Source organism: Drosophila teissieri, chromosome 2L (genome assembly GCF_016746235.2).
Source record: "Drosophila teissieri strain GT53w chromosome 2L, Prin_Dtei_1.1, whole genome shotgun sequence".
Lineage (NCBI taxonomy): Eukaryota > Metazoa > Arthropoda > Insecta > Diptera > Drosophilidae > Drosophila > Drosophila teissieri.
Window position 1 is genome coordinate 17,869,567 of NC_053029.1, and position 25,030 is coordinate 17,894,596.

At 47.2% G+C, this 25,030-nt stretch overlaps 2 protein-coding genes across 26 annotated transcripts in view; both read right to left on the reverse strand.

Moving 5' to 3' along the window:
* Positions 1 to 16,436, reverse strand: part of LOC122626311 (sorbin and SH3 domain-containing protein 1) — a 35,179-nt gene extending 18,743 nt beyond the window's left edge. For 5 of the 24 annotated variants that reach the window (XM_043806577.1, XM_043806540.1, XM_043806550.1 and 2 more), the window contains exons 1-2: positions 3,412 to 11,251; positions 829 to 1,035 (exon numbers count right to left, since the gene is read on the reverse strand). In XM_043806577.1, the coding sequence (XP_043662512.1) occupies positions 829 to 1,035; positions 3,412 to 8,872 (5,668 nt within the window). In that variant the 5' untranslated portion in view covers positions 8,873 to 11,251. Of the gene's footprint in view, positions 1 to 66; positions 223 to 828; positions 1,036 to 1,893; positions 2,809 to 3,411; positions 11,270 to 12,464; positions 12,629 to 16,272 lie in introns of those variants that run through there. The other 19 variants (XM_043806654.1, XM_043806646.1, XM_043806638.1 and 16 more) reach the window with 13 other exon arrangements.
* A 2,877-nt stretch (positions 16,437 to 19,313) lies between these two features.
* Positions 19,314 to 23,908, reverse strand: LOC122626449. 2 transcript variants are annotated; one of them, XM_043806731.1, is made up of 4 exons: positions 23,683 to 23,908; positions 21,399 to 21,561; positions 20,493 to 20,799; positions 19,314 to 20,336 (listed from the first exon to the last, which is right to left on the reverse strand). In XM_043806731.1, exons 1-4 carry the CDS (start codon positions 23,782 to 23,784, stop codon positions 19,520 to 19,522), a joined length of 1,389 nt encoding a protein of 462 aa, XP_043662666.1. In that variant the 5' UTR covers positions 23,785 to 23,908; the 3' UTR covers positions 19,314 to 19,519. The 2 variants fall into 2 exon arrangements, with proteins under 2 accessions (XP_043662666.1, XP_043662659.1); XM_043806724.1 differs by lacking the exon at positions 23,683 to 23,908 and adding an exon at positions 21,644 to 22,537.
* Positions 23,909 to 25,030: the final 1,122 nt, after the last annotated feature.

The following is a 25,030-nucleotide window of genomic DNA, read 5'->3' on the forward strand; positions in this document are numbered from 1 at the left end:
ACTGCGGAAGTGGCAACACGTTTGGGAGGCACACAAACAAATTCGAACACAAAACACTCAACTAACCCTGCCCCATTTGTGCTGTGGAAATATAGAAGCGACTTCTTTTTTGAATTCAAATTCAAATTTCCGACTTCGGACTTTTCTATATTTTCTATTTTCTGTTTTCTGACGCGCCTTCGCGTTGCTCACACGACTTTAACACGACGACGACTACGACTACGAAACGGTTGAATTTTCGGGCAGGTTGCTTGGACTTTCGTTAGCCAGAACCCAGCCGAAAAATCTCAATTTGTGTGCGAGCGCAAGACAACAAATTTGTTGAACGTTCTCGTTCTCAGATGAAAAATTCGTATTTCTTTCCGTTTCGCCCAGTATAAACAACTATTTTTTATGCTTTCGTAAACAGAGACAGTGGCAGGAGAGGAAGCCAAGAAGAGCGATCTTCTGGGCATTGAATGCGAGAGATCTTCGACTCAAGTGGGTCATAAATTATGGACACAGTGCAGATAAAGATAAAAAGATAAATATCTAGAGGTGTGTGTACATGTGTAAATGTGTAGGCGAGTGTGGCAAGTGACCAAGGAGAAGCCTTCACGGCGTATACGCAATGTGCTGAAACAAAACTGGCGAACTTAGTTGCCTACTTTCAGGCAGGCTAGCAAACTGCAAAGTTCACAATGTTTAGAGTGGGTTTCGCTAACAATAAACTTAACATAATTGCACAGATATCGTGAAGGGGTTAAACAATTAGACACAGGGGCGGATGGCGGGGAGCGTGGATCGAAAGCGGGGGGTGGAGAGGCGTTCTGGGGTTTTCTGACACACCATTCGCGTAGAGGAAGCCCTTGGCCAGCTGCAGTTCGCTGTCGATCTCCTTGAGAAGATCGCTTTCCGACCAGCTGCGCCGCTGCCTCTGCTGCTGCAGCTGCTGCGCGTTAAGGAGGAAGCGCGTCTGCTTGGGTGGGCGTGGTCGCAGCCGGACACCCATTCCCGTTGCCGCTGAGTTCGCCTCCTCGGTTGCGCTGGCTCTGTCTGAACGATAGCATTCGGTTAGATCTTCGCCATCTAGCGGAGTCCGATCGTCGCCCCTGCCCGTTCCAATTTCAGCATGCACATTCGCTTGCACACAGAGAAAAATCGTTGCAATCTATCTTTGAACTTCGTTATTTACGTGTAAAACCAGATAAAATAACATTCCACTTTTAAATGCAATGTAACTATAAATATTGTTTTTCTTTTTAATATAAATTTAAATTCACATGAATAAAATAATTCTATTCGAATTTCCATATCTTCGATTAAAGCATAGAAAGCCATGGACAAGAATAACCGCACTTATATTTTGTAGAGAACCCATTTTAAGATTTTTTATCCCAATAACAGGATTTAGAATTTAAGTCTTTGTATCTTCTTTTATAAAATGATTAGAAAACTATCCACATTGTTTTATTATTTCCAAAATTGACTGTCACCAATTGGTCACTATTTTCTAATTGATGATAACAACTATAGGTATTTTTCTCTGTGTAGACGCTCTAGCCCAATTGCCCCCGATTCCGTAATTCTCTTTTAAACAAACGGATCGTCTGTCGGACTGCACTTTGCGTCCATGCAATTGAATGGAATTAATTTAAAATTTCCGCTTAATCGCAATTTCGCTTGTCTTTTCCTTACTTTGTTCTCGTTTCTTGAGCTTGATTGCAATTCTTGAGGGGCAGATAAGTCGACACGAGGGGGTGGAAGGGGGTTTTATAAAGCCGCGAAAGGGTTAAGCCGCATTAAGCCCTTGGGCATTTGAGCTTTTGAGTCTTAAGCGAATGTTTGCGGATTACAAAGCCAAATGATTTATTATCTAGACTTAAGCCTAAGATAAGACAATTATATGTGGTAAGTTGTGGAAATATCAGGCAGCTTAAATTAAATAAAAGTCATAAAGTGATGAAGAGAATAAGGATAATGGAAAGGATAAGCTGCATACATATTGAGATAACCTCTAATACTTAAGGCAGTGAGGGTATTAAAATATCGTTTTAGCTCTTGATTAACAGCTTGTTTGGTTTATTCAAATTCGAAATGTTTCCCAAAACGATGAGTCGATCGTTAACAGATCTGGCATTTGTTTCCCAAGCATTTTGTTTACGCATGTCTGATATTTCTCAACCCCATCGTCTGCAAATATCTGTACACTACACACAAATATGGATTAGTTGTTTTTTCAAGCACATCGTCTCTCTCTTGCGGGACAGATCACACAACTAAAAGGAATCGCATGCGGAATATATACAACGAATATCGAATGAATGCAACGAAAATACTCAAATCAAGTAAACAATTTGTGGTTAATCAAATAATTTCGTTTATTAAACATTAAACAACACTAAATATAATTTTCGGTTTCGCTTTATTGCTAATGCTTTAAGATTATTTTCAATGTTTTGAACATTTAACAAAGTTTCACAAACGCAATTTGGACAAATACGTAACTTGTTTATATTTGATTATATAACATGGGCTGAGAGTGGGGATGCTGCATGCAGCTGCAGGGGAAGGGGCTCGAAAGGGGTCGGGTCAAGGGTTAGGGGTCAAAGCATTCGGTTTGTGGTTCAGGATGGCCCTAGAAGGTGTTCGAGGCGGAGTGCTCGAAGTTTCGCCAGTACTTGTCGAACTCTTCGTGGATTTTCGCCCGGAAGGGGGAGCCTGCGAAAAACTCGTTCAAGCCGGCCCCGAATTTTCCCGGCTGGGGATCGCTGGAGCGATTTATCGGATGGATTGTGGTGTTCCTGGTTTCTGTTTCTGTGGCCTCGTCTGTGTGGAGGAAGGAGGAGCAATTCGCGCACAATGAACAATCAGAAGAGAGAGGTAGAGATATACAAAAGAGAGAGATAGGACAACACCAAGTAGCTACGGTATATGAGTATATGAGCGAGATGGCCAACAACCAGATAATGGATTACTACCAACTTGATTTTAACGGATGGAATTTTGGTATGGTTTCATGTCGATACCTTTTAAGATCAAGTTTGATTGAAATGTGTGGATCAACTTAGGAGTGTGTGGGAGAGATGAACTAACTGAACTTGTTCCAAGCGGTCAGCAGGGATAAGCCCAGCAACAAGGCCGTGCCCAAGATGCCGCCAGCGGTGCTGGATGAGGGATTCAATGGTTCAGTGGGTGGCGGTGGTGCTGGGGTAGGAGATTGTACTAGGGATGGGATAGAGGATGGGTAGAGGGTGGAGGAACCTTTAGCTGGGGACGAACCACAACCGGGATGGGAGTCGGAGTCAGGCGATGAGCTGTGGTTACTGGTTAGTTCCAGGGGGATGTTATGACTCACGAGCCGCGCCGTTTGCGAGCGTTCGCGGTAGAGTCGGCCGCGATTTCCCCCGGAAAACTGGGCGGGAAACTCACCCTGGACGGAAGGCGGTAGCCTGGAAACCTTGTACGTCTTCACGATGCTCGTCTTCTTGGTGGCACTGCTGTGCGCATTGTCGGTGGCCTCCTCCCTGCGCTCCTGTTCCTCGTGACGCTCCATTTGGCCGCCACCCGGCAACTGTTCGCTGGTGGAGAACTTGGCGAACTCCCGCAGGTGCCGTGGCAGCTGGCGGAGATTGGCCTCCGCCTGGCCCTCTAGTATGCGTACTGGTGGCGCTTCCACATCCGATTCTGGCTGGGATTGGGCGGCTGGCTGGGGCTGTGATTCCGCGCCACTTTCCCAATCGCTGTCCGCCGGCATAGCCAACTTGTGACGGCGCTCCCGCACCCGATCCAAGAATTCATCGCTTATGGTTGTCTTGTCCACAGCGGAGTGATCGTGCTCATCCTCGATCTTCGATATGCGTATGATCTTGTGCTGGCGCCGCTCTTCCCGCTCAGCAAACTTGTTCATATACTCCTCGGCCATTTGCTGCCGGAATACCTCATCCTCGCTCAGAGTTGGCAGCTTGGCGGCGGGCCTGTAGCTCTCCCTCCTCTGAGGAGCCGGCAGGACTGGAGCCCTCTGCATTTCCTCCATTAGGCGACGGCGCTCCTGCTGCAATCGCTCCACTTCGAACTTGAGCTCCTCCTCCTTGGATAGTATGTACTTCAGCTGCTGCTCATGCAATTCCCTCGGCAGCGAGGATCTCCTCTGCTGGCGATCGTAGGCAGGTGGTGGCACCTGCTGCAGCTGCGGAGATGCAACTGGTGGCGGTGCTGGACTCACGCCCCTTCGCGAGGTGGTGCTAATGTACCTGGGATTGGGATCCCTCTCGATCATGGAGTAACAACTGCCGTAATGAGGTCGTTGCTGCTGTTGCGCCTGGTTCAACATGGGGGCATGGGTCCTCCTGCCTCCGTAAGCGTTGAAGGTATCGTAGCTATATTGACTAGAGCTGCTCAGATCGTTGGTGCTGGCGGAGAGGCGGGGAGCCCTAATGCCATGTGGTGTTCTCTGATTCTGGCGCTGATAGCAAATCTCCACCTCCCTGGCAAAGGGTCGTGCTATGTTCTCCGAGTATCCCAAATCGTTGGCATACCGAGACCAGTCATCTTGAGCCCCCGGATGGTTATAGTGACCCACGGTGGTGTGCGGACGTGGTGGTGGCTCATTCAGATTGCACAGGGACTCTGCGCGTCGAGAGCGGGGCTCCAGCTCAATGGGAATCTCATGAGTTCGAGGTGGTGTGGCCTCCATTTGTCGCGGTACCGAGGACATTCGCTCCTGCCGCGACTTTGCCGACCGCTCTATTTCCCTTTCCAACTCCTGCATGTGGGCATGTCTTCTTTGCTGCAACTCATCTAGTCTCGGATGACCAGTCGCAGGTCGGGTGAAGCCACTGAGATCGTACATGGAAGCCGACTTCTCCCGCTTTTCCCGGGTGCTCTGCAGCTCGGCGTGCATTTGCTGCGACAGCCTATCGAAGTCCTTGAACACGCGGTCTTGATCCAGCCCGTTCTGCTGCTCCCGCTGCTCTCCAAAAGCATCCGCAGCGGCCTTGGCAGGCTGCCGAAATTCCTCATACGTACCGTTGCCGTTGCCGCTGCCACTGCCACCACCGTTCTCTCGCGACGACTGGCTATTTTTGGGCGCCACGCCTCCATCAATGAAAGTGTTGCCGTTTAATTTCGTTGCTGACATAATTGGCGGCGGGGGAACAGGCGGTGCGGGCTGGTCCTTGGGTGGATCGCCCTGCTCCTTCTTCTCATGACTGGAAGTGCTCACGTCGTAGACTACCTGACCATTCTCCAAGCGCTTCTTGGACTCGAAGCTACTCGTCTCGATGTTGGAGTACCGCTTGGTCTGACTGACGGGCTGATGGCTGGGGAACTCGATGTTGGAGAACCGCTTGCGCTGCTCCTCGAAAATGTCGCCCTTGTGCTGGGGGAACATCCTGGCCAGCTCACTCTCCATGCTGTCCAGCGTGGGAAACTTGGCGGTGTCACTGGACATGGTCTCTGTGGTCGCTTTGTGGCTGGAGGTGGTGGTGCTGCTGCTCTGGCGGTGCTCTGCCGACTGCTGAGCACCAAGATCAGCTGCTCGCCTTGGTTTATTTTCAAGCGATGACGATTCGCATTCTGTGATCTTCTGCTTTTGTTCGCTTGCGTCATCTCTCTTGGCGTTTTCATGAGCGGTCGCCTTGGCCGCCGTTTCGGCGCTCTTCAGCGGTACCGGCGGCGGAGGGACAGGGGGCGCCGTCGGCGAGAGGCTCTTGCGCAACTCGCGCATCATGGCCGCCGTCTTGAGCATCTCGCTCTGCTGCTGCTGGTGGTCCTGCTCGATGACCTGGGCCTTGGACAACTCATGGTATCCCCGACGCTCCACGAACTTTTGGTGGGCATCCAGCAGGTCGTCCGGCTGGGTCTGGTTATTTACCAAATCCCGCTGGCCGGGTGACAGGCAGACCAATACCTGGGGATCGGACTGGGTGGGCAGACCCAGCCAGGCGGAGGTGGACTTGGTCTCATTCGCGTTTAACTGCAGCTCCTTGATGTGCGGCAACTGGGGCATGGGATAGGGCATCTTGCTCTGGGACTGATCGGCTATGTTCTGGGCCACACTGGCTAGCTCCTCGAGCACCTGTTCGCCATAGGGCATGGAAGCCAACTGCTCGGTGCACAGCAGGCGCAGCTTCTTTATGGCTTCCGTATCCGTGTCGACCCCTGCATCTGCATCTGCATCCGCATTCGCAACCGAATCTGCAACTGAAAGCTCTGGCTCTGATTGGGGAGTGGGTGGTGCGGGTGGTGATACGGGTGGCGGTACGGGTGGTGGTGCGGGCTTTTGTCTGAGTGGCGGTGTGGGTGGCTGAGCGGTGGGTGGCGGTGGGGGACTGGCCAGGTTGATGGCCGTGCATTGGCTGTGGGTGGTGCTGTCGGAGCAGTGGGAGTCGTTCGACTCCTGCCGCTTCAGCTGCAAGGAAGCTAGGTGGAACGTGGAGGACTCGGGACTGTAGGGTGGCACGGAGGCGGGAGGCGGGGGCACGGGCGGCGGCGACGGCGATCGCGGTAGTTCACCTTGCTCCTGTTCGCGCCGCGTCATCTCGATCAACTCGCGCACTTTGTCCATGTTGCGAACGAACTCCTCGCGCGTGGCCGCTAGCGGCGATGCTGCCCCGAAACTAACAGTCGATCCACCAGATACATTTGTATCTTTTGCTAATTGTTCGCGATCGGCGGGAGTGGGCGTCGGCGTCGGCGTCGGCGTTGGCGTCGGCGTTGGGGCGCTCAGCAGCGAAGACTGCGAACTGGCGAGCGTCGGGTTGGCGTTAACAGGTGTGCTCTCCCGACTCTGCTCGCCCTCTCTCTCCGTCTCTGTTTCCGTTTCCGCTTCCGTCTCGCTCCTGTCTGCCGTGGTGGTACTGGTGCTGCTCATCTCATCGTCCGGCCGAGCAATCAACCGGCTGGCATCCGTGTCCAAGTCCACAAGGGCCCTCTCCGCCAAGGCGGCGGCCTGTTCTAGTTCTAGTTCCATGAGGTCAGAGACACTGCTGGAGGCCGAGGAGCTCAGGTAAACTAGCTCCGCATCTTCGGACTGGGGAGACAGGGTGCTCTGCAGTCGGGTGCAGCTCTCCAGATCGGCGGAGTCCTCCAGCAGTCTGGTTTCGAGCTTAAGAGGCGACGGCGCCTCCTCCCTCCGCTTGTGCCTGCGGCTGAAGTCCAACTGACTCCTGGGAAAGGTCTCGTTCAGCTTGGGTGTGCGGATCCCCGTCTGATCGCTTCCGCCAGAGGAGGCAGTGGAGTTTCTCCATTCGTTCTCCTCTAGGATGCTGTCCAGGTAGCGGGGATTGAGCAACTGCGGCAGGAAGTGCGACTCCAAAGCGTTCCGTTTTTGGGCACGTTTCTGGCGCAGCTGCTCCTGCTGCTCCACTCGGCTGCTGGACGGCACCTGCTGATCCGACGGCGATCGTTCCGGTCCCACGACTACAGATCCCTCCGACTCAGAGTCTACTTCGCAAACCAGCGGCGACTGCAGGGAATTGAATTCCCCGGAGCTGCAGTCGCTGTTCAGATCCAGCTCCTGGATTTGCACATCGCGCGAGAAGCGCGCGAACTGACCACTTGACACGTTCTTCGGCGACTCCACTAAGTAACGTGGTGGTGGAGATAGGGTTCCGGCCAGAGAACCGGTAGTGCTGCTGACCTCCTCGAAAGTGGGCTTAGCATTTTTCTCTTCGTCGGCGGTTTCCAGGTGTATCTGATGGATAATCACCTTGGAGGTGGGCTTCTGTGGAGGCGGCTGCTGGGAAGGGGCATCCTCGGCTTCAAACTCAACTTTTATTTGGAACTCCTTTTGGGATTTTGGTGCAGTCTCTGCATTTTGCTGTTGGGCATCATTCAAAATGGGTTCCTGTTGCTCTTCCTTCTTATTGGGATACTCAAGGAATTGTGGAACTGCAACACGTTGCCGAGGTGCTTCAGTTGATTCCTGTAGGAGCTGTACTTCATTTTGCTCCTGTTGCTGTGCGTTTGGCTCCGTGTCTCTTTGGTTTTGATAACTCTGGACGGCAGCAACGTGTTGCTGATGTGCATTTTCTACAAATTCCATAGCCTTTTCGAGTTGCAACACATATTGCTCCTGTTCCTTTGGATCGTGTTGCGCTTCTTGTTGATTCTTTTCAATGGTCCCATCTTGTAAGAAGTCCACTTCATCGTAAACTTGTTGACTCTTTTCAACTTCGACATTGGTCTGCTGTGCATCCTCCGAAAGATGACTAGATTCCGGAAGTTCCTTTTGACTTGGTTCATTTTCTTGTCCTTCCTTAGTTTCAACTTCCTGATGTGCCTCGGGTAGCTGCTCCTTTAAATCCTCGACCTCCAAGGGCTGCTCCTCAGGTGCCACCACTTTGGGTGGCTCTGGAGATGGAGCTGTACCATTGGCCTTGTCCTCTTCCCTTACAATTCGATGAACTATGACCTTGGCTTGTCGGGGGCTGCCGGGTGGCCTTCTTATAATGGTGGGAGGTGGACGCACCTGCTCTTCGGCTTTTCCATTAGACGCCTGCTTATCGGACTTTTCCTTGCGGTGTTTTGAGTTTTTGGCACCCATTTCTGCCCCTAAATCTGCTTCTTGTTGGATGACTGTTGCTGGTTGCTCGGATATTTCCTCTATTTTTTCGGTTTTTTCAAGAGTGTTCGTCACCTCTTCGCTGTTTTCCGTTGGCCCATTTGAAACGCTGCCAGAATTTCCATTATCATCTACGGAGAAGGAAGATTGTGCTACTGCGATCTGAGTCTCGAAATCCTGCTGCTCCTCCCGATCCTCCGCCCCTTCTGCCTGCTGCTGATTGTTTTGGTTTTGGCTCGGATTCTGATTCTGATTTTGGTTTTGGTTTTGGTTTCGATTGCGTTTGTTGCGATTGCGATTGCGATTACGATTGCGGTTATTGGGCATCGTCTACAGCACTTTCGCTCGATCTGAACTAATGCAGTTTTCCTTGTGTGTGAGATATGTGTGTGTGAGTGAGTGCTTGTGCTTCGTGTTTCGTGTTTCTTAATCAGCCAGAATCTACAGTACAACTAAGTGTTGTTTCGTTTTTCGGTGTCGTTTATTTCTAGTTCCCTCTGTGTGTGTCACTCGTCGCCAGAAACTCAAACAGAACTGAACTGAGAACCAGAACCGAGAGCCGGCGGCATTCTGCTCACGACGACAGCCGGCAAAATCGAAAAAAAGAAAATACAAAATAAAAACGAGCACTACCAGCGGAAAATCATATAAAACAGCGACGTCGCAGCTGCTGCCGCTGCCGGCGTCTACGCCACCCCGCCCACCGCCCACCGCCTGGCACGCGTCCGAAATCGTTATGCTTTCAGGTTGATTTTTCGCTGCCGAGATCGCGCCTTTGTCTCCGGTTGCCTCGAATTGTTTTGGCCAAATTAAATTGCGTTTTGAATACTGAATACTGAACTTTCGCTCCCGTTTCGAGGGTATGTTCGATTTGAGCAGCGGACACGGGGTGAAGAATTTTTTAAATATTTTTTAAGATCGCGCTTCCCGTTCCTCGTGGCGCTGGCGACCGACGGACAAGGAATGGGCCGTGGGCTTGCCGCGATCTCAGCCGGGAGCCAGATCCCCAGTCTCCCACTCACACACATTTTTACAGACTGCCCGATTCGGATGCACAGTGGCAAGTATTTGAAAATATACACACAAAAAGGAAAATCGGGGAATTCATAACGATGCCCATGCTCACAATACATACGGAGAAGCAGAAAGCCGGAGAGCGGGTGAGAAATGTGCAAAGCCAAAACAGAACCAGAATGCAGGGTATTCCAAAGACATCAAAATACCGAGGAGACCGAAAAAACAACAATATGACTTCTAGGTCAATGCAATTTCCACAATTTCCACAAGCCAAACAAACTCATAAAGTCCGACGAGCAGAAAAGAAACGCTCGGTTCGAAAATATATTTGGCGCATCCATAAATATTAGAAAATGTTTTTGGAACCCGTACATAATTTTTTTGTGGAATTTAAGCCAACGAAAATATGCTTTCAAAAATAAATTTTTTTAAATGTCACAACCACATTTTTGTCTTGAATTTCGGTTGATAAATGCTCAGGAATGAAGGATGTAAGACATTAAGGGAAAATAAAGTATTTAGAGGTCAAATACAATCCGAGAAACTATTTTCCAACCATTTAAATTGTTTAATTTTTTAAGTGCTTGATTCTAAGAACTTTTTTGCAATATGCCCAAAATGGCCCAGTGCAGGGCATTAAGAAGAGAACTCAATACGGAAATAGTTTGCCACAGTTAGAGTTTGCTTATATGTATCTTATGGCCGACGTGTGTGTTTGTGTATCTGATGAGTCTGCGCTGGCTGTGTATCTATATACAACTTATGGCATTTTAAAGATATTTTTCGTGCGTAATTTCTTTGATTTTTGTGGTCACAAGTCTCTGCTTTCGGTGTACTCTTGAATAATTGAAGCAGCCTATATCCACGCGCATATATGTATATATAGCTCTCCCATGCATCATCCCAGTGGGCCATGCGGTTAGTAGTATTCCGCTTTTATTTTTAAAGGTACTTAATGGCTTTCAATTTCTCTTGTTCTGTCTGGCCCACAGCCCCATCATCTCCATTAACTCCCTCCGCCCAGTTCAATCCAAACTGAAGTATCTTTGTGGTTCTGTCAGGTGCCAGACGACCCAGACACGTGATGGGGGGTTTCTGCCTGGGCATTATGCAATTTCTGCACAGTGTGACAGACACGGGGATACCAATTAGGGACCACTAAAACGATCACTTCCCTTCCTCAGAAACCCACTCACTTAATGTGTATTCTCAATTGGTTTCGGTTTCCGTTTGGATTTCGTTTGGGCCCCGACAAGTTGCCTGAATCACTGACGTACGAACATCCAAGTAGCCGCTATCTATATCTGTGGATCCACTGTAGTGGCTTCTATTTTCTGTTTTTCTTGCCCCGTAATATCAACAAATTCGAAATTGATTTCTGCGCCTCGCAATATTTGCTGTAGAACACCACACATTTCAGTTATCTTTTCTGGGCTATCGCTGATAAATTTTGCATTTTTTGATAAAGAACTTGTTGTGCCTTGCGAAAAGTTTTGCTTTCAATGGAATTGATGGAATTGCTGAATGCTGATTGCAGTGAGGAAGATGCCTTCTTGGGAAATAATTAGAAACGGAACTTTGATACATAAAGATGGAGCATAGATGGTCATCAAAAGAAGCCTTTCATGAAGGTTTGATTCACCAAGTTTGCTCGCAGAAGATCTATGATTCATTTCTCGCTGAGAAATTTCTTTGGCATTAATAGAGTTCTCAACGTCTTTTTCTAATAAATTAAGCATGATATAAATGTTATTTTTTGTTAAATTAAAAGAGAGTGAGTTGGTAATTTAAAAGATAACATCAAGGTAAGGTGGATAGAGTCTTTAAAGTTTTAAAACAAGTGATTTCTAGAGTTATCAACTAATATAATGATCTATTTTAAATCGGTATAATCCAATTATGAAGTGAAATATATTGAATTTTAATGATTTCCCTCTCTAAGTTTTCCGTTCACTGTGATCTTCCGAATGTTTGCTTTTAGCCACACTCTCCATTCACTGAACATTCACATTTTGTGATTTTTCGGTTTTTGAGTGTATTCCAAGTGTTTGGCTGCCTGCCGATTTGTTGGCTTTGCACTTATGTATGTTGTTGGGGGCATTTGCGTTTGGGTATGGTATGGGTTCGAGATACATTCTCTCGGATACATAGATACACTCTTCGCCTGTGTTGTTATTGCTGCTAATTAGCATAGATTTTTGAGAGTCTCGGTGCTGTCATGTTTACGCTTTGCTTATTTATTTGGGCAGCGCCGAGCGTTTTGTTCTCCCATAACGAGCTGAGCACATGTCTGTTTCCCGCTCTTCTCCTGCTTATTGTTTGTTTGCCTTTTACACAACAAGCACACAGATACACACGCACACACACACGCACACGTAGCGTATTAACACAAACAATGTGCTTAGTAAATGAGTTTATGAATCGCCCCACAAGAACATCGAACCCGCTCTGACGTCACGTCCTTACAATTTACTTCCCAATTAATTGCAAATCGTCGGCATCGGCGAAAAGGCGTTGCATCAAAGGCCGCGTACGTGAGCCAACTGAACTGCAAGTGCATAAAAAGAGACCGCCGCCAAAAGTCCGCCGACCCACTGTCTCCGCCGCACTGTGGGCCTCGTTCTGTTATCTCGCCGGCACATTATAGAACATTCTAAAACCGAATAATGATCTCAGTGCCGCGTCGCATCCAAGTGCCAAAGTTGGCGCGTAATTGCCAACGTTTACGCCAATAACACTGGTAGCACTGCCACTACACCACTACACCAAGTTCGACCTATTGCGTCAGTTCTCGCAGGCTTTCCCAGCCGCATTTCCCCGCCGAATTTCACCAGCTGAAGTTACACACACAGAGGCAGCGAAGTAGGGAAACCAAGCAGGGAAACCAAGCAAAAGCACACACAAACACACGGGCTATTTTTAAAGGGCCAAGTCAATGGGCTAGTCGAAAAGCACAACTGTGGTAGGAATCACTACAGTTCCGGAACCGAGTTTGTAGTGCAGTGTAATTTCCGATAGCTACAATTAAATGGCTCTCGCCCGATCGACACAACGTCAAAGTCGAAGTTCTAGTGCCCAACTGAAGCCGAAGCTCCAAAAGCTCCCCGCAACACCTGGAAACACGACACATCTAGGTAGCAGATAAGTATCTGACGAAGCCTTCAACTTTTCGCTGATTGGCGCCCGTCTCGCTCTCGAGCCAGCCCTCTCCCTCGCACTGGAATCGATTGCAAATCGGCTTCCGACAGCTACTAATTTGCTGCGAGCTTGGTATCGGGCATTAGAAATGTTTTGGCACTGCGCCAATCTGCTGACAGCTGGAAGCAGCTTTCGCTTTCTGGAATAAACAGCCGAGGAGTCGGGGCTCTTGACTGGCGGAGCACTGGGAGTGCTATTCCGATTCCGAGCGATTGCCATGAAATCACAGGCAGAATATAAACTTGATTAGATGGCAAAGTTGGGTTTAAGCTGGCTGGGTTTTCTGGTTGCCAACCTCTCTAGAGGGAATGCAAATCCAAAACCAATGCTCAAATGTTAAATGTTAATCGTTTAGTACCCCGGGGGTTCTATGTTTATTTTGGGTTTCCGGCAAGTTCTTTTAATTTTACATTTGTTTACGCATCGTTATTGGCTTGCGGTGCTGGATTTTTTTTAGCACAACTATTTTAAATAAATATTTGGAATTTCAAAGTCGTGTAAACAGAACCACAGCCAGAGTGGGATATGATTTTCTTAAAGCATCCATTACTCAATTTAAATTTGAGTAATGAAAACATTTCGCAATCAACATATACGATATAAGTTTCAAAATGGTTGCATACTTTTTAATGTTGTAGCGTAATCTAAATATTACTTCACTTAATTTCACTTCACTTTATCCATTTGAGAGTATTTTATCGCTGTTCGAAATAGGTGAATTCTCCGAAATTTATGAGTTAATCATCGGTGTAATCAACGATTTGCCATTGTTTTGGCACAATGTTAACTTATCGTAAAACATAAGTCGACACAAATCAAAGTCAGATAAGAAGGGAATTTAACACAGCACTCTCGACATTTTTATCATTTTTTATTTATTTAGCATTTGCGTTATGATTTATTTGAGAACTTGAACCGCAGAGCAACAAATCGAATTATATAACCGAAACGCATGCAAACCAAAATTCTGAAGTCATTTCCTAGCGAAATAACAAATTCACGTTAATTGCATTGTTAAAAATTCCGTTTGAGCTGCTCTTCCAGATGCTGAATCACAATTCAATACTGACACTCGGTTTTGTTTGCCATTTGCACGACAACTTATGGCCAAAAAGCCAGTCGGCTGCGTCAGCTGAGCGGCGGCAAAACGACTTTATAGATAGCCACAAACAGGCTGCTGAAATTATCATAATGGAATTATGGCCAAGCGACGCAGTGGTCAACGATTTTGGAAAGGTTCGGCGGGGGTCGAACTGCGGGGGCGCTACCAGAATGGTGAGCCTGATTCCATTAGCACGCCGCTCTAAGTCGAGCTTTTTGGGAAAACACTAGACTAAATTAGCCAGAAATGGAAGTAGAAGTGGCAAGGCGGCTTTAAGTTGTTTTATGTTTTTAGCACGTATTTGCAGATGAACCTACATATGTAACCTACCTAAAAAATCATTTTACTGCCGAAGCGTAAACTGTTGCAGAGTATATTTTACTAAGCATGAGCAACAAATTTCTGTCAATCCAAAAATAATATTCATAAGCTTATTCAATTCCAATCGCAGAATCATTGTTTTTCTTTTTTTCTTCATAGTCATTAGCCAAAACATTTGTCATAAGGCATAAGTTATTTTATTATGACATATATATTTTGTTATAGAGATTTATTAAAATTGTTGTTTGATTGCTGAGTAACTTTCCATATATAATACTTCTCATTATACGTTCAAAATTGAAATCATAGTCGTAAAAAATTTGAATTTAATTAAAATTTGAATTTGTTTATTCTCCTAAAAGTATGCAACAAAAAGGTAACTTAAACGAAATGAGGAGAACTGAACAGAACTGTGCGTATGCGGATAGAAGTATCTTTTGTTTTTAGAAAAGCCGGAAAGTCATAAATTAAATGAATTCATAGGTGTTCTGACACCCTCAAAGCGCAATTTGCCATTCGAAGCCGGATCCCAAAGAGCAAAGAGCCTTCTAATCGACCGCAATCACTCATTTTTGCTTCATGCCTAATTAATGTGACAAATGCCATTAAAATTGATACCCCCAAGTAAATTGAGTAGCCGCCGAGGTGAGAACCCAGCTGGCAACTTCCCCTAGGTAACCAGTAACCAGAAACCGCAATACTGCCGCCCAAATTCGGTGGCTTGAGCCGGCTCAAAGGGCCGACAATTGATTGAGGAGTGTTCCCCGGGCCAATGGCCGCACTTGATTGAGTCACCGCGATGAGAATTTGAAGATAATTTCGGTAAATGGTGTACAAATTACAAGTGTCTGTCTTGGGACAAAGAACAGCTGCTGGTTAAAAATTTAGGCGAAGCTCCGAACTAGGTCGCCTTTCGCCTATAATCGATTGTAGTAAACAAAGAGCTTGTCACTTTAAGAGGTTCTGGGTAATACATATTGATTTCAGTTTGAACGAGTATACTCACTGCGAAACGGCTCAAGAAGGCATTTCCGAGTTTATGGTGCCCGTAATTTCGGTGTAAAGTGGTGGCAAAGCTATTCAAACTTTTTAATGGCCTGCGGAAGCGTAAGGGTATTCGTCGACAGGGCGAATAATATTTTTTAAACTGTTTTAAGTTCGCTGCAGGCACAACTAGACTCATTCTTTCTTGCTCTTTTAGTGTCTTTTTATCGCTGCTGGCAATTGACAATAACTTTTTGTTTGTGTGCTTTATTTGCCAAGCCAAAACGAAGAAAAAGGCACACATGGGGTAATAACAAAAATTTTGAGTTTTCGCCAGCTGAGGCTTATCAAAAATATTGTGTGTCGTCGAGCGGTAAACAAAAGCAGAATAAATAATAGTACGTAGACAGAGTTCGCTATTTGCCTTTTCTTTCTTTCGGTTAAGCGATAGAAGAATGCCGAATGCGGAATTATAATTAATCGGCAACGAGCTCGGGGAGTGCCGGTTGCCAATTGAATTAGGTATTCAGTGCGGGCTGACCTAGTGGGGCGAACTTTTTAATTTCATTTTGAAAAATATAATTTCACTATTAAATCAAACCCGAATTGCGGGACACACTCCCGGCTTCATTTGCATGCAGCACAGCACTGGAAAAGCACGGGCACAAAAAGCACAGCACTAACATCCGGTCATTAGAGACTTAATTGAACTATGACCAACGGTGGAGAAGGGTTGCACTGTATAATTTAAAGCAAATTAAACCACATTCGTACGATGTGCACAGGTAGATCCATAAACGGCGATATACTCGAATATATACCAGCAATGCCGATTCCGGGCTATCATTATCACCACCAGACGCCCAGGCAATGATTAACCCGAATTCGGTCTGCATTTGCCTATCAGCTGAATTTAAAACGGGCAACCGATAATCGAATACTGTACGATTGATTTAAATACGTAATGAAGCCGAGAGGTATGACACTTTTCCACAGCCGCAACTTGGTCAATAGCGACTTGGCCCACTGGCCCGAAAAAAGGGCGCCAAACTCAAGCTCTGAACGGCTGTTTGAATGCTGAGGCTTAGGAATACGGGTAACTCACTTTGCTTGGCCTGATTTTATGGCGTTCTTTTAGCACCAACGGTAGTCCGTAGTAGACAGTAGTTCGATGACTTTACGCGCCCGTTCGAAAGGTTTACGGTCTGTTGTTTTTGCCACTGAACTTGACTGATCGCCCGGAAAAAGCTAGCAGAATATATAGATTTCGCTCGCGACAACTTGACTTGGCAAAACTTCTGCAGTAACTAAATCGCTTGGGGAACACGGTATCGTATCGCATAACACCAACACACCGAACGCAAAAGCACGACGGCAGCGCGCACAGCAGAGCAGAGAGCAAAAGTCGCCTGTTGATTAGTGACTTGTTGCTGCCTCTGCCTCTGCCGCAGTCGCCGCTCTGCCTGTGCCTCTGCCTCTGCCACTGCCGGCGTCGACGTCGGCGTCTGGTGGTGGGGGTGGGTGTGGGTGAGGACTGGTCGCCGTTTGCACTGGTAGTTGTTGTAGTTGTAGCCGGCTTAGAGCCGTGACTTGTTGATGTTTTGCCATGGCGATACCCAGTAATCGTAGGTCCGGCGGGTGTATCCGACAGCAGTGAAGTAGGCGAAACAATGAATGAATTTCATTCATAATGTTGGTAAAAGGTTCTATTGATCTTGTTTATATAATCCTTAGGAGAACACTGAACACAAAGGATATATTACTGAAAAGATATGTATTATAATCTGGTTCCCAAAGGATGTCAACGAAAGAAATAAACCATGTACTACAGTTGGCATGCCTTTATAACAAAGGAATACATTTCAGATAATTGTACACTAAGGTTTCTTGACTTTGAAATTCATACAGATATGTGTTATCTCTCAAAATACTACACACTAGGGAATCAAAGGTTCTGTACACCCACTATTCCAATATTCTCGGTGACTTTGTCGTCGTTGCTCCCCCGATTTGCGTTCTGCATTCGGCGGGCACGAACCACAGATCCGATATTTTTCAAATTTGTATGCATAAATTCACACACAAATGCACAGCGAGGGTCGGGGGGTCAGTTTGCGTGGGGACAGGAACAGGAACATGGACAGGGAATGGGACAGGGAAGGGGTCTGGGGACAGGGGACTGGAAGGCCTGGCCAGCAAACAGAACAAAAGAATCCAATCATTGTCAGTGCATTGTGCCGCAGCATGTGCGCATCTGGCTTAGGGCAGCAGCAGAGGCTGGGCCTACCACTGGAATCGGAACTGGGACTGGTGTGGATGGGGCTATACCACTCACACCACTCACTACTACTCACAGGGTAGTCACTGGTCGACAGGCACAGACATATGTCTATGTGTCTATATGTCTGGAGTGGAGGCAGTCGATGAATGACGATGACGACATAGCGGGTGGCGGTGAAAATGGTCACGGGGGGCCTGGGAAGTTCTTGGAGGCGGTAATAATGATTACTAGACCTACTAAAGTATATTTTGAATATCCCGTTTTCTTACCAGCAGGGATTAGAAAAAGGGTTCGTTAATAGGAACATTATTTTAGAACTCAAAGGATTTAGAATGGGAGAGTTAACATGTTCCCATACTAGTTGACAAAAACTTATTTGAGTATTCATTGAACTATCAAGTATATCTTTGTTTAGTATATCGAAATTAATTTGTTTTAAATGCTGTATCGCCCCCCTAGTTTTTGAGGACTTTTATTTGGCTTATAAGTGTTTGCCGGCTTAGGCAGTGACCACTCGTTGCGCACCCTCCTGTAATGCCGGGGTAGTCCCTCTCCCAAATTCCCATATTCCCGGGAACTATCCCCCCTTTCACCCTTCCTCCGCCTGTCATACTCCGCCGTAGACACATAATGCCAGCGTCATTGTCATCGACGCGTCGCTCGCGTCGTCGAGCTCCAGCAGATGGCCAGAGGCGCTGTCAGGAGGGGTGAAGGAGGGGTGAAGAGGGGCGTGGAGGGGGATTGGGGAGTGGGGAGCGTTGTAGGGAGATTTCCTTGAAAGGGGTTCTTTCTGAAATGGATGGCGTTGACTGTTAGTTATTATTTTTCCAATACCATTTGCGAGGGACTGAGCTATTCCGTTCTCCGCTCTGCTTCTCTGCTCTCCCACTAAACTGTTTATGGTCTTGTTTTCGTTTATGCAGTGGCATGTTTTATGAACATCCGAAATGGGCTTTCCTTTTAGGTGAAGTAATTAGCAACTATTTGTAGACGTTAAGCCATTAACTCACAATGTACTAAATGTTTCGATTATTAGTTTTAGAAGTACACCATTTTAACTTGGTAAACCAAAAATGAGATTTATTAATTACGTCGTATTTCTCGATACAAAAAGCATTAGAATGCCTATTTGTGCTCATACTGATCATACTGATTATGAGTTTCTCAAATAACCTCCGTTGTGATTCAATCTTAAAAAGGGTGATTCGTCACTCCCCAGGGCGCCCTAAAAAATGTAGAACCTCTTTTTCGGCCAGCGATTTTTCGGCTGCGATAAAAGTCCCCCAGAGAGTACTTGTCATGAAGCAGAATTTTAATGTTTGACCCGATTTGTATGGTATCAGCAATTAGGGGAGGAAGTTGTGTGGCATACACGAGTACCAGCTATGCTTTATCGAAACCAAAAAAGTCGCTAATAATATGGCTAATACTTAAAATATATTACTAAAGTATATTACACGGTTTTAGTGAGGGCAAGCAGGATGCGGTTAACTACTGGTCTCGTTGTAATAGAAAGCACCCACCACCTGTAGCTCACCTGTTGTTCCGTTTTCGACCACCTGACGGTTTTCGTAGGGGGTTCCGCACTTCCGGCAAGTTCGCGCTGCATTTTCCACACTGAAAATGAAAAAGGGGGAGTTCCCACCGCAACGAGGAGACCTTCCGAGCTGCTCACCTGCTCAGGGCCAGAATCAGAGGTCCTCGCTCCCGCTGGGCTTGGAACACTTGGATCAGTTGGGCGTCGTTCAGCGGGACATCCTTCAGGCGCAGCGATGACTAATGGGTAAAGTGGCGGACGTGGATGTGGGTGTGGAGAAATGGAAACCAAACACTTCGGATTACATCACAAATCACTTAAAGCACATTTTATTACGGTATAACACTTATATGGGAACGGCAAGGACTTATTCTAATTTGTCGTACACTCTTGGCCACTTTGGGAGCCACCACCGCTGGCTCCTTGCTCCTCCGCAGCGAGCAGAACTTCAGCATGTCGACGGTCTGAGGCCACGAACACAACTGACCCGAGAGATCTGTGGTACTTTTTAGGGGGCGTCTCTCGAAGGCAGGGCTACACCAGATCGCAGATGCCGCGAAAAACCTCCAGGCACGTGTTGTCCACTCGATCGAAGAGCAGCGAGCCAAATCTCCGGGCCGTATAGTCGACGATCAGCACCATCTTGCAGTTGATGCACTTGTCCCGGTAGTGGAACAGTAGTCCCACCGTGGGGTGCACCACATGGTCGGCGTATCCGGGTGCGGAGCGGTACACCTGGTGGTTGCCCATCTCCACAATGGCCCTGGCATTCACCACCACCTTGCTCCGTATGTAGGCGGGCATCACCTCCAGCGTTCGCCGCACCTTCGACTGGGTGTAGAGCAGCCGGTTGAGGACGTGGCTGGGGGCGTTGAAGGTGTCGTTACTGTCTCGCCGGTGGAAGAACACGTTGCGGAAGACGAAGCCCGCGGTGCGGCCCTCGTCGCACTGGCGCAGGTAGTCCGCCAGGGTGTTGTGCTTCAGCGGCATCACCACCTCGTCCAGGTCCACCACTGCCGCGTACCGGAAGTTGTCCACCACATTGGCCCGGTACACGCAGTCGTTGAACTGCGCCACGATTCCCGCGTAGTGGACATCCTGCATATGAGCCTGCACATTCCACTCAAAGACATCGGCCAGACCCATCCGTTGGTAGTGCTCCAGAACGCGACGCACCTCCTCGCTGGCCTCCACGTAGTAGAAGTAGAAGTGGGTGGCCCCCTGCAGGCGGTACATCTCCACGAACTCCATCAGCCGGAGCACGTTGGAGTAGTTCTCGTGCAAGGGACCCACGCACACGGAGATTGTGGGACGAGATCGCCCAAACATATTGGTCATGTTGCGGGGATAGCTGTGGCAGTAAATTAAAAACGAGGTTAAACTTTGACCTAGTCTTATATAAGACAATATATTTATAAAATATTACTATAAAATGTTATCATTGTGCTGAAGGTTAACTGCGCTTTAAAGATCCTCTTGGTGTAATGGGTAGTGGACTCAGACTCACCTGATCTGAATGAAGGTGGGACTTAGGTGACTGAGTCGGTTGGACGCGTATGCCAAGGCCACCGCCTGGGGAAGACGCATGGGGGAGCTGCGGGAGGCGTGCAGCGGACACATGATGCTCCACGCCGCAAAGGTGTTGTTGTGCACATCGTGCATGGCCCCCGCCTCCTCGGCCTTGATCTCCTGGCTGGAGAAGTCCGAAAAGCGCACGATGCAGTTTATCGTGGAGTCGCGCAGACGCTCCGGCAGAATGGCGAAGATGCGCAGCGAACCAATGGTCATCTGCTCGTCGTCCATGCGGACATTGCCTGTGGAAATGGAAACCCATACATATTAAAATTTATTTAAAATTGGTATAAAATATTATGGTTATTCTTCAGTCTGAACTGACTACGTATGAACAAAGTTCTTTTTTTTGAGGCTGGTTTTAGATTTAACGAAAACTAAACATGTACCAGTGCAAATTTGCTTCTAAATTTTTGAAATTATAGTTGAAACAATACTAATCTACACTAAACGATTTTCATATTCATCTTATTTAAATTGTCAGATTGTTTCTATGGCAGTATGATTTTCATAAAATAAATGTTCACAAACATATGATCCAAGGAAATACATATATAATATAATCGAAAATAGAGGGCAATCATTTCTCTGTTGCTATTTATGTATTACTACTATGTGTAAAAACGGACGGATATTCAGACGCGCATGAGTGTATTTAAGTTGTATTGGGTATTTACAGAATAACATACGTATGACCTTACTTATAGAACCCTCTAAAAGGGTACATGGGTACATTTTAGGATTTAAGACTTCTAAATGGAAATATTTTAAAGAGCCATAATAATTCTAGGTTCCCCACTGTATGCTCATTAAAACGCGACAACCGTCGACGCAATCTCACCTACGATATCCGTCCTGGCATCGAAGTACGCCGAGTAGATCTCATGCCTGAGTGTGGTGTTCCCTATCCTGCGCCAACTGTTGCTGTAGTCCCAGTGCGGATTGGGCCTCTCGAAGATCACCTGTCGCTGCGCCTTGGCCAGATCCTCGCGGAGCCGCTCGTTCTGCAAGAAAAAGAGCGTGAAGGGCATGAGTCACAGGATCGCTGCAGGGACGGGAGGCCCTTGAGAGGTCCGCTGCACTCACAAGGCTCGAGCGCATGGAGATGTAGACCAGGACGAGCATGGCGCTGGCCACCAGGGCGGATAGCGCGAAGTACACATGCTGGAAGCGGTTCTCCGGGGCGGCCAGCATGGCTCGGGCGGGAACGACACTGCGGCAGGGACTCCGCTCCTCAGGAATCGCCGACGGCAACTAAAACTGTTTATTTATTTCCTAGCTGCGCTGCGCGTGGCGTGGAATGGCGCTACCGTCGACTGAGCAGCCGACGTCTTGGGTCTCGGGTCTTCTGATTCTCGGACTTGGGGCCCGGCTTTCCGTCTGCAACCCCAAGCGGCTCCTGTTGCTTATTTGCTTAGCGCTCTTGATGGCCGGCCATCGATTAGCGATAGCTCGAGTGTGGTTGTTGCTGCCTTTCTGTGTGGCCGTCCCTCCAGTGTCATCACCATCGACTGCCGCCCGTCCTCGACGTTCTTTGGCCACCACCACACCAGCACACCACCTTGGCACCACTGACCGACCCAGCCACAAGTTCACTTGGCGCCCCGCAATACGCAAATAATTATGGCTCACACACACTGGCAGAAAGAAGAGCACTCGGTCTGATAGAGCGATAAATTATATGGTCTTAGTCCCACAGGTCCACCTTGAAATTGTTCTAACCGAACAACGGATCTCTTGGTGCATACTCGTATCACAACTGATGTGAAAAACTGTCAAAGGCTTTATTTAAATTAAAGAAAGATGCTTGAGACAAGGAGTATTTCGTTCTTCATTTAACTAGTTATCGTTATAAGCTATAAGGATTTACAAAGCTGATTTTAATTATCAATAATATGGATGTTCAAAGGTGATACTATAAACTTTTTGATACGATATGAACTAATATTATCACAAATAGCAGGTCTATATCAATCTAGATAGCTACATATATGTGTGTATCACAGTTCTAAACCTTTTTCTGTCGAGTAAATAAGTTCCTATGGCCTTTTTTCTACGGTGCACTAACGATGTGGGTGGGGAAAGCGCTTTCCCCTATTCCGCTTCTCCGCTCTTCCGCTCTTCTCCAGGACGCGAATGCAACAAGTTAATCAACGCACGCCTCGCATCAAACTGGCGCCTCAGTCCACAAACGCTGTCATCAAATGGCGGCACCCGCCGGCAGCGCAGCGGCTGCGCAGCAGCAGCGCGGCGGCAGAGCTTCGAGGGCCTTGTAAAAGTACTCCAGACCCCCAAAAGTGGGTGGTGGGTGTTGCTGGATGGTGGGTGTGGGTGGTGGGTGGAGGGGGATTTAATAAATTGTACGCTTGTCTCACGATTGGAGTGTCCATGTCCATGTCTGCCGCTCCGAGTGAGTCAGCGTCGCTATTCCGTGCTATTTTTAAGTTAATACGGCCAACATCCTCCACTTTTATTATTGAGAATGAAAATATATCAATTATACATAGGAGCATGGCAGCGTGGCAGCACACACAAAGCGCCTTCCTTTTATTCGGACACATGTTTATGTATAATTGCCGCTTTTCATACATTCGTCTTGGGCAGGGGAATCGAAAGTGAACGCAGGCGTTGACCACTTGATGCTTCTTTAAAAATAAATCCGGCACAGTGGGTCCAACTGGCTTGAATACAAATCGAACTAGTGTGAAATCTCATGAGTCTTCGAAGATTGGTTGCATTAAAATAGCTCGAATATCAATTGGATAGCCAAACATTCAATAAATTCATGGGTGCTTTGGAATTTCAAGTCCCTTAAAACGCGAAGCCTCTGGTATTGTTGTTAGATGGAAGCAAGAATTGTTGCTATTTATTATCGGCATTATTATTATTGGTAACCGTTTCACACCTTTCTTTAGCCACATACCATAGCACTTGCCGCACTGTTCACTTATTTTCACGACATATTCGAATGAAAACAACGAATTTCTTTAGGTATTTCTTCAAAGTCGCTCTACGAAAGGCGTAATATTAATTATTCAAACCATTAAGTATTTGAGGAGCACCGGATGTGTTTTTGACAAGGTCAATTTGTAGCTAATAGAATGCAGCTAATTTGTCACACTCACTTGTAGGAATTTGTAGCTGAAGAGAAGGAAAACATATACGAGGAAGATCAGAAAGGCGAAATGCGTCACCCTGGGACGATGCCAGCAGGCAGGTATACGCATTTTCCCGAATTGCCGGAAAATCGCGAAACTGAAGCACCGAACTATTCTCCAAACGTAGTGGAACTGAACTGAGCCCCAGTGCGCTTGCCTGCCGATGAGTTCCCGGTTTTATCAGCTCGGTCCCATTGATAAGGTGCGCTATCATCGCAATTGATACGCACCTATGTGCATGCAGTGTGTGCTTTACAGTTTTGGAGAGTTGGAGAGTTTCGCCGAGAAACCGACGGTAGCTTCTCTTTTAACGAGCCTATTTGTGGATAAAACAGATGGGACTGAGCAACTGTTAGTTCATGTCAATAGATTAATTATGGTTATGGTGACAAAATGAACAGAATATACGATTGATAGGTTATCTTTTTCTGTCTTGACTTTCTGGAGTTATATTTAATAACTGAAAATATACTGAGTAGGGATTGCTTTCTTCGTCGGAAAAAGATGTAACTGTTATATCAATTATAGAATCCAATTAAGTACTCCAATATCTCCTGGATTTTCAAAGGACCCTCGTTCCGCGCAGCTGCACCTTCAGCTCATTCCCAGCCCGCATGCTGTCAGTAGTGAAATCATATCATGCCACCAATTGATGATCCCACAAGAGTCCTCAATGGAATTAAACGCAACCAGCATAACTGAACTACCAGTAGCCACCAAACTGGCACAGGAGCAGCCCGAAAACTACCCCAATGCGAATACCCCCGTCCCATTCCAAATCCGAATCCAATTCCAAGTGCTTTGTTATCTGTTCCTTGAGAAAACAGTTGGGTGAACACCTTTACCTTTCTCGGGGAGATTTTCGCCAAAGGACCCATAGACCTATAGACCAAAAGAAACCCCCAGGAGCGTGAGAAAGCGAACCAGCGAAATCTTGACTAATTACTATGCACTCAACTGGTAGCAGTAGATCAGTTCGGTTCCCACAAGTCGGCGGAGTCGTTCGAGCCGGGGGTGACTTAACCCGGCAACCCTCCACCGAGAATCGGAATCCCAGAGCAAACCAAGAACAAGGCGATCGCGGGCACAGTGCCGACATACCAGCATAAAAATGAAATAAGCATTTTCAATTCGATTCATTCCTTGGGCCTAACCCTCGTTTTATTATTGTTATGGCCCAGCGGCACGCACCCGGTTCTTGCTTCCCGGTATCCAGAATCGTACCCCCTCCCAAAATGTTGGATTCCCCCTCTGCCGGCACGCCTGCGTCATGCGAAAGTATTCCATGGTGGTGCCATGGTGGTGGATTTTCCAT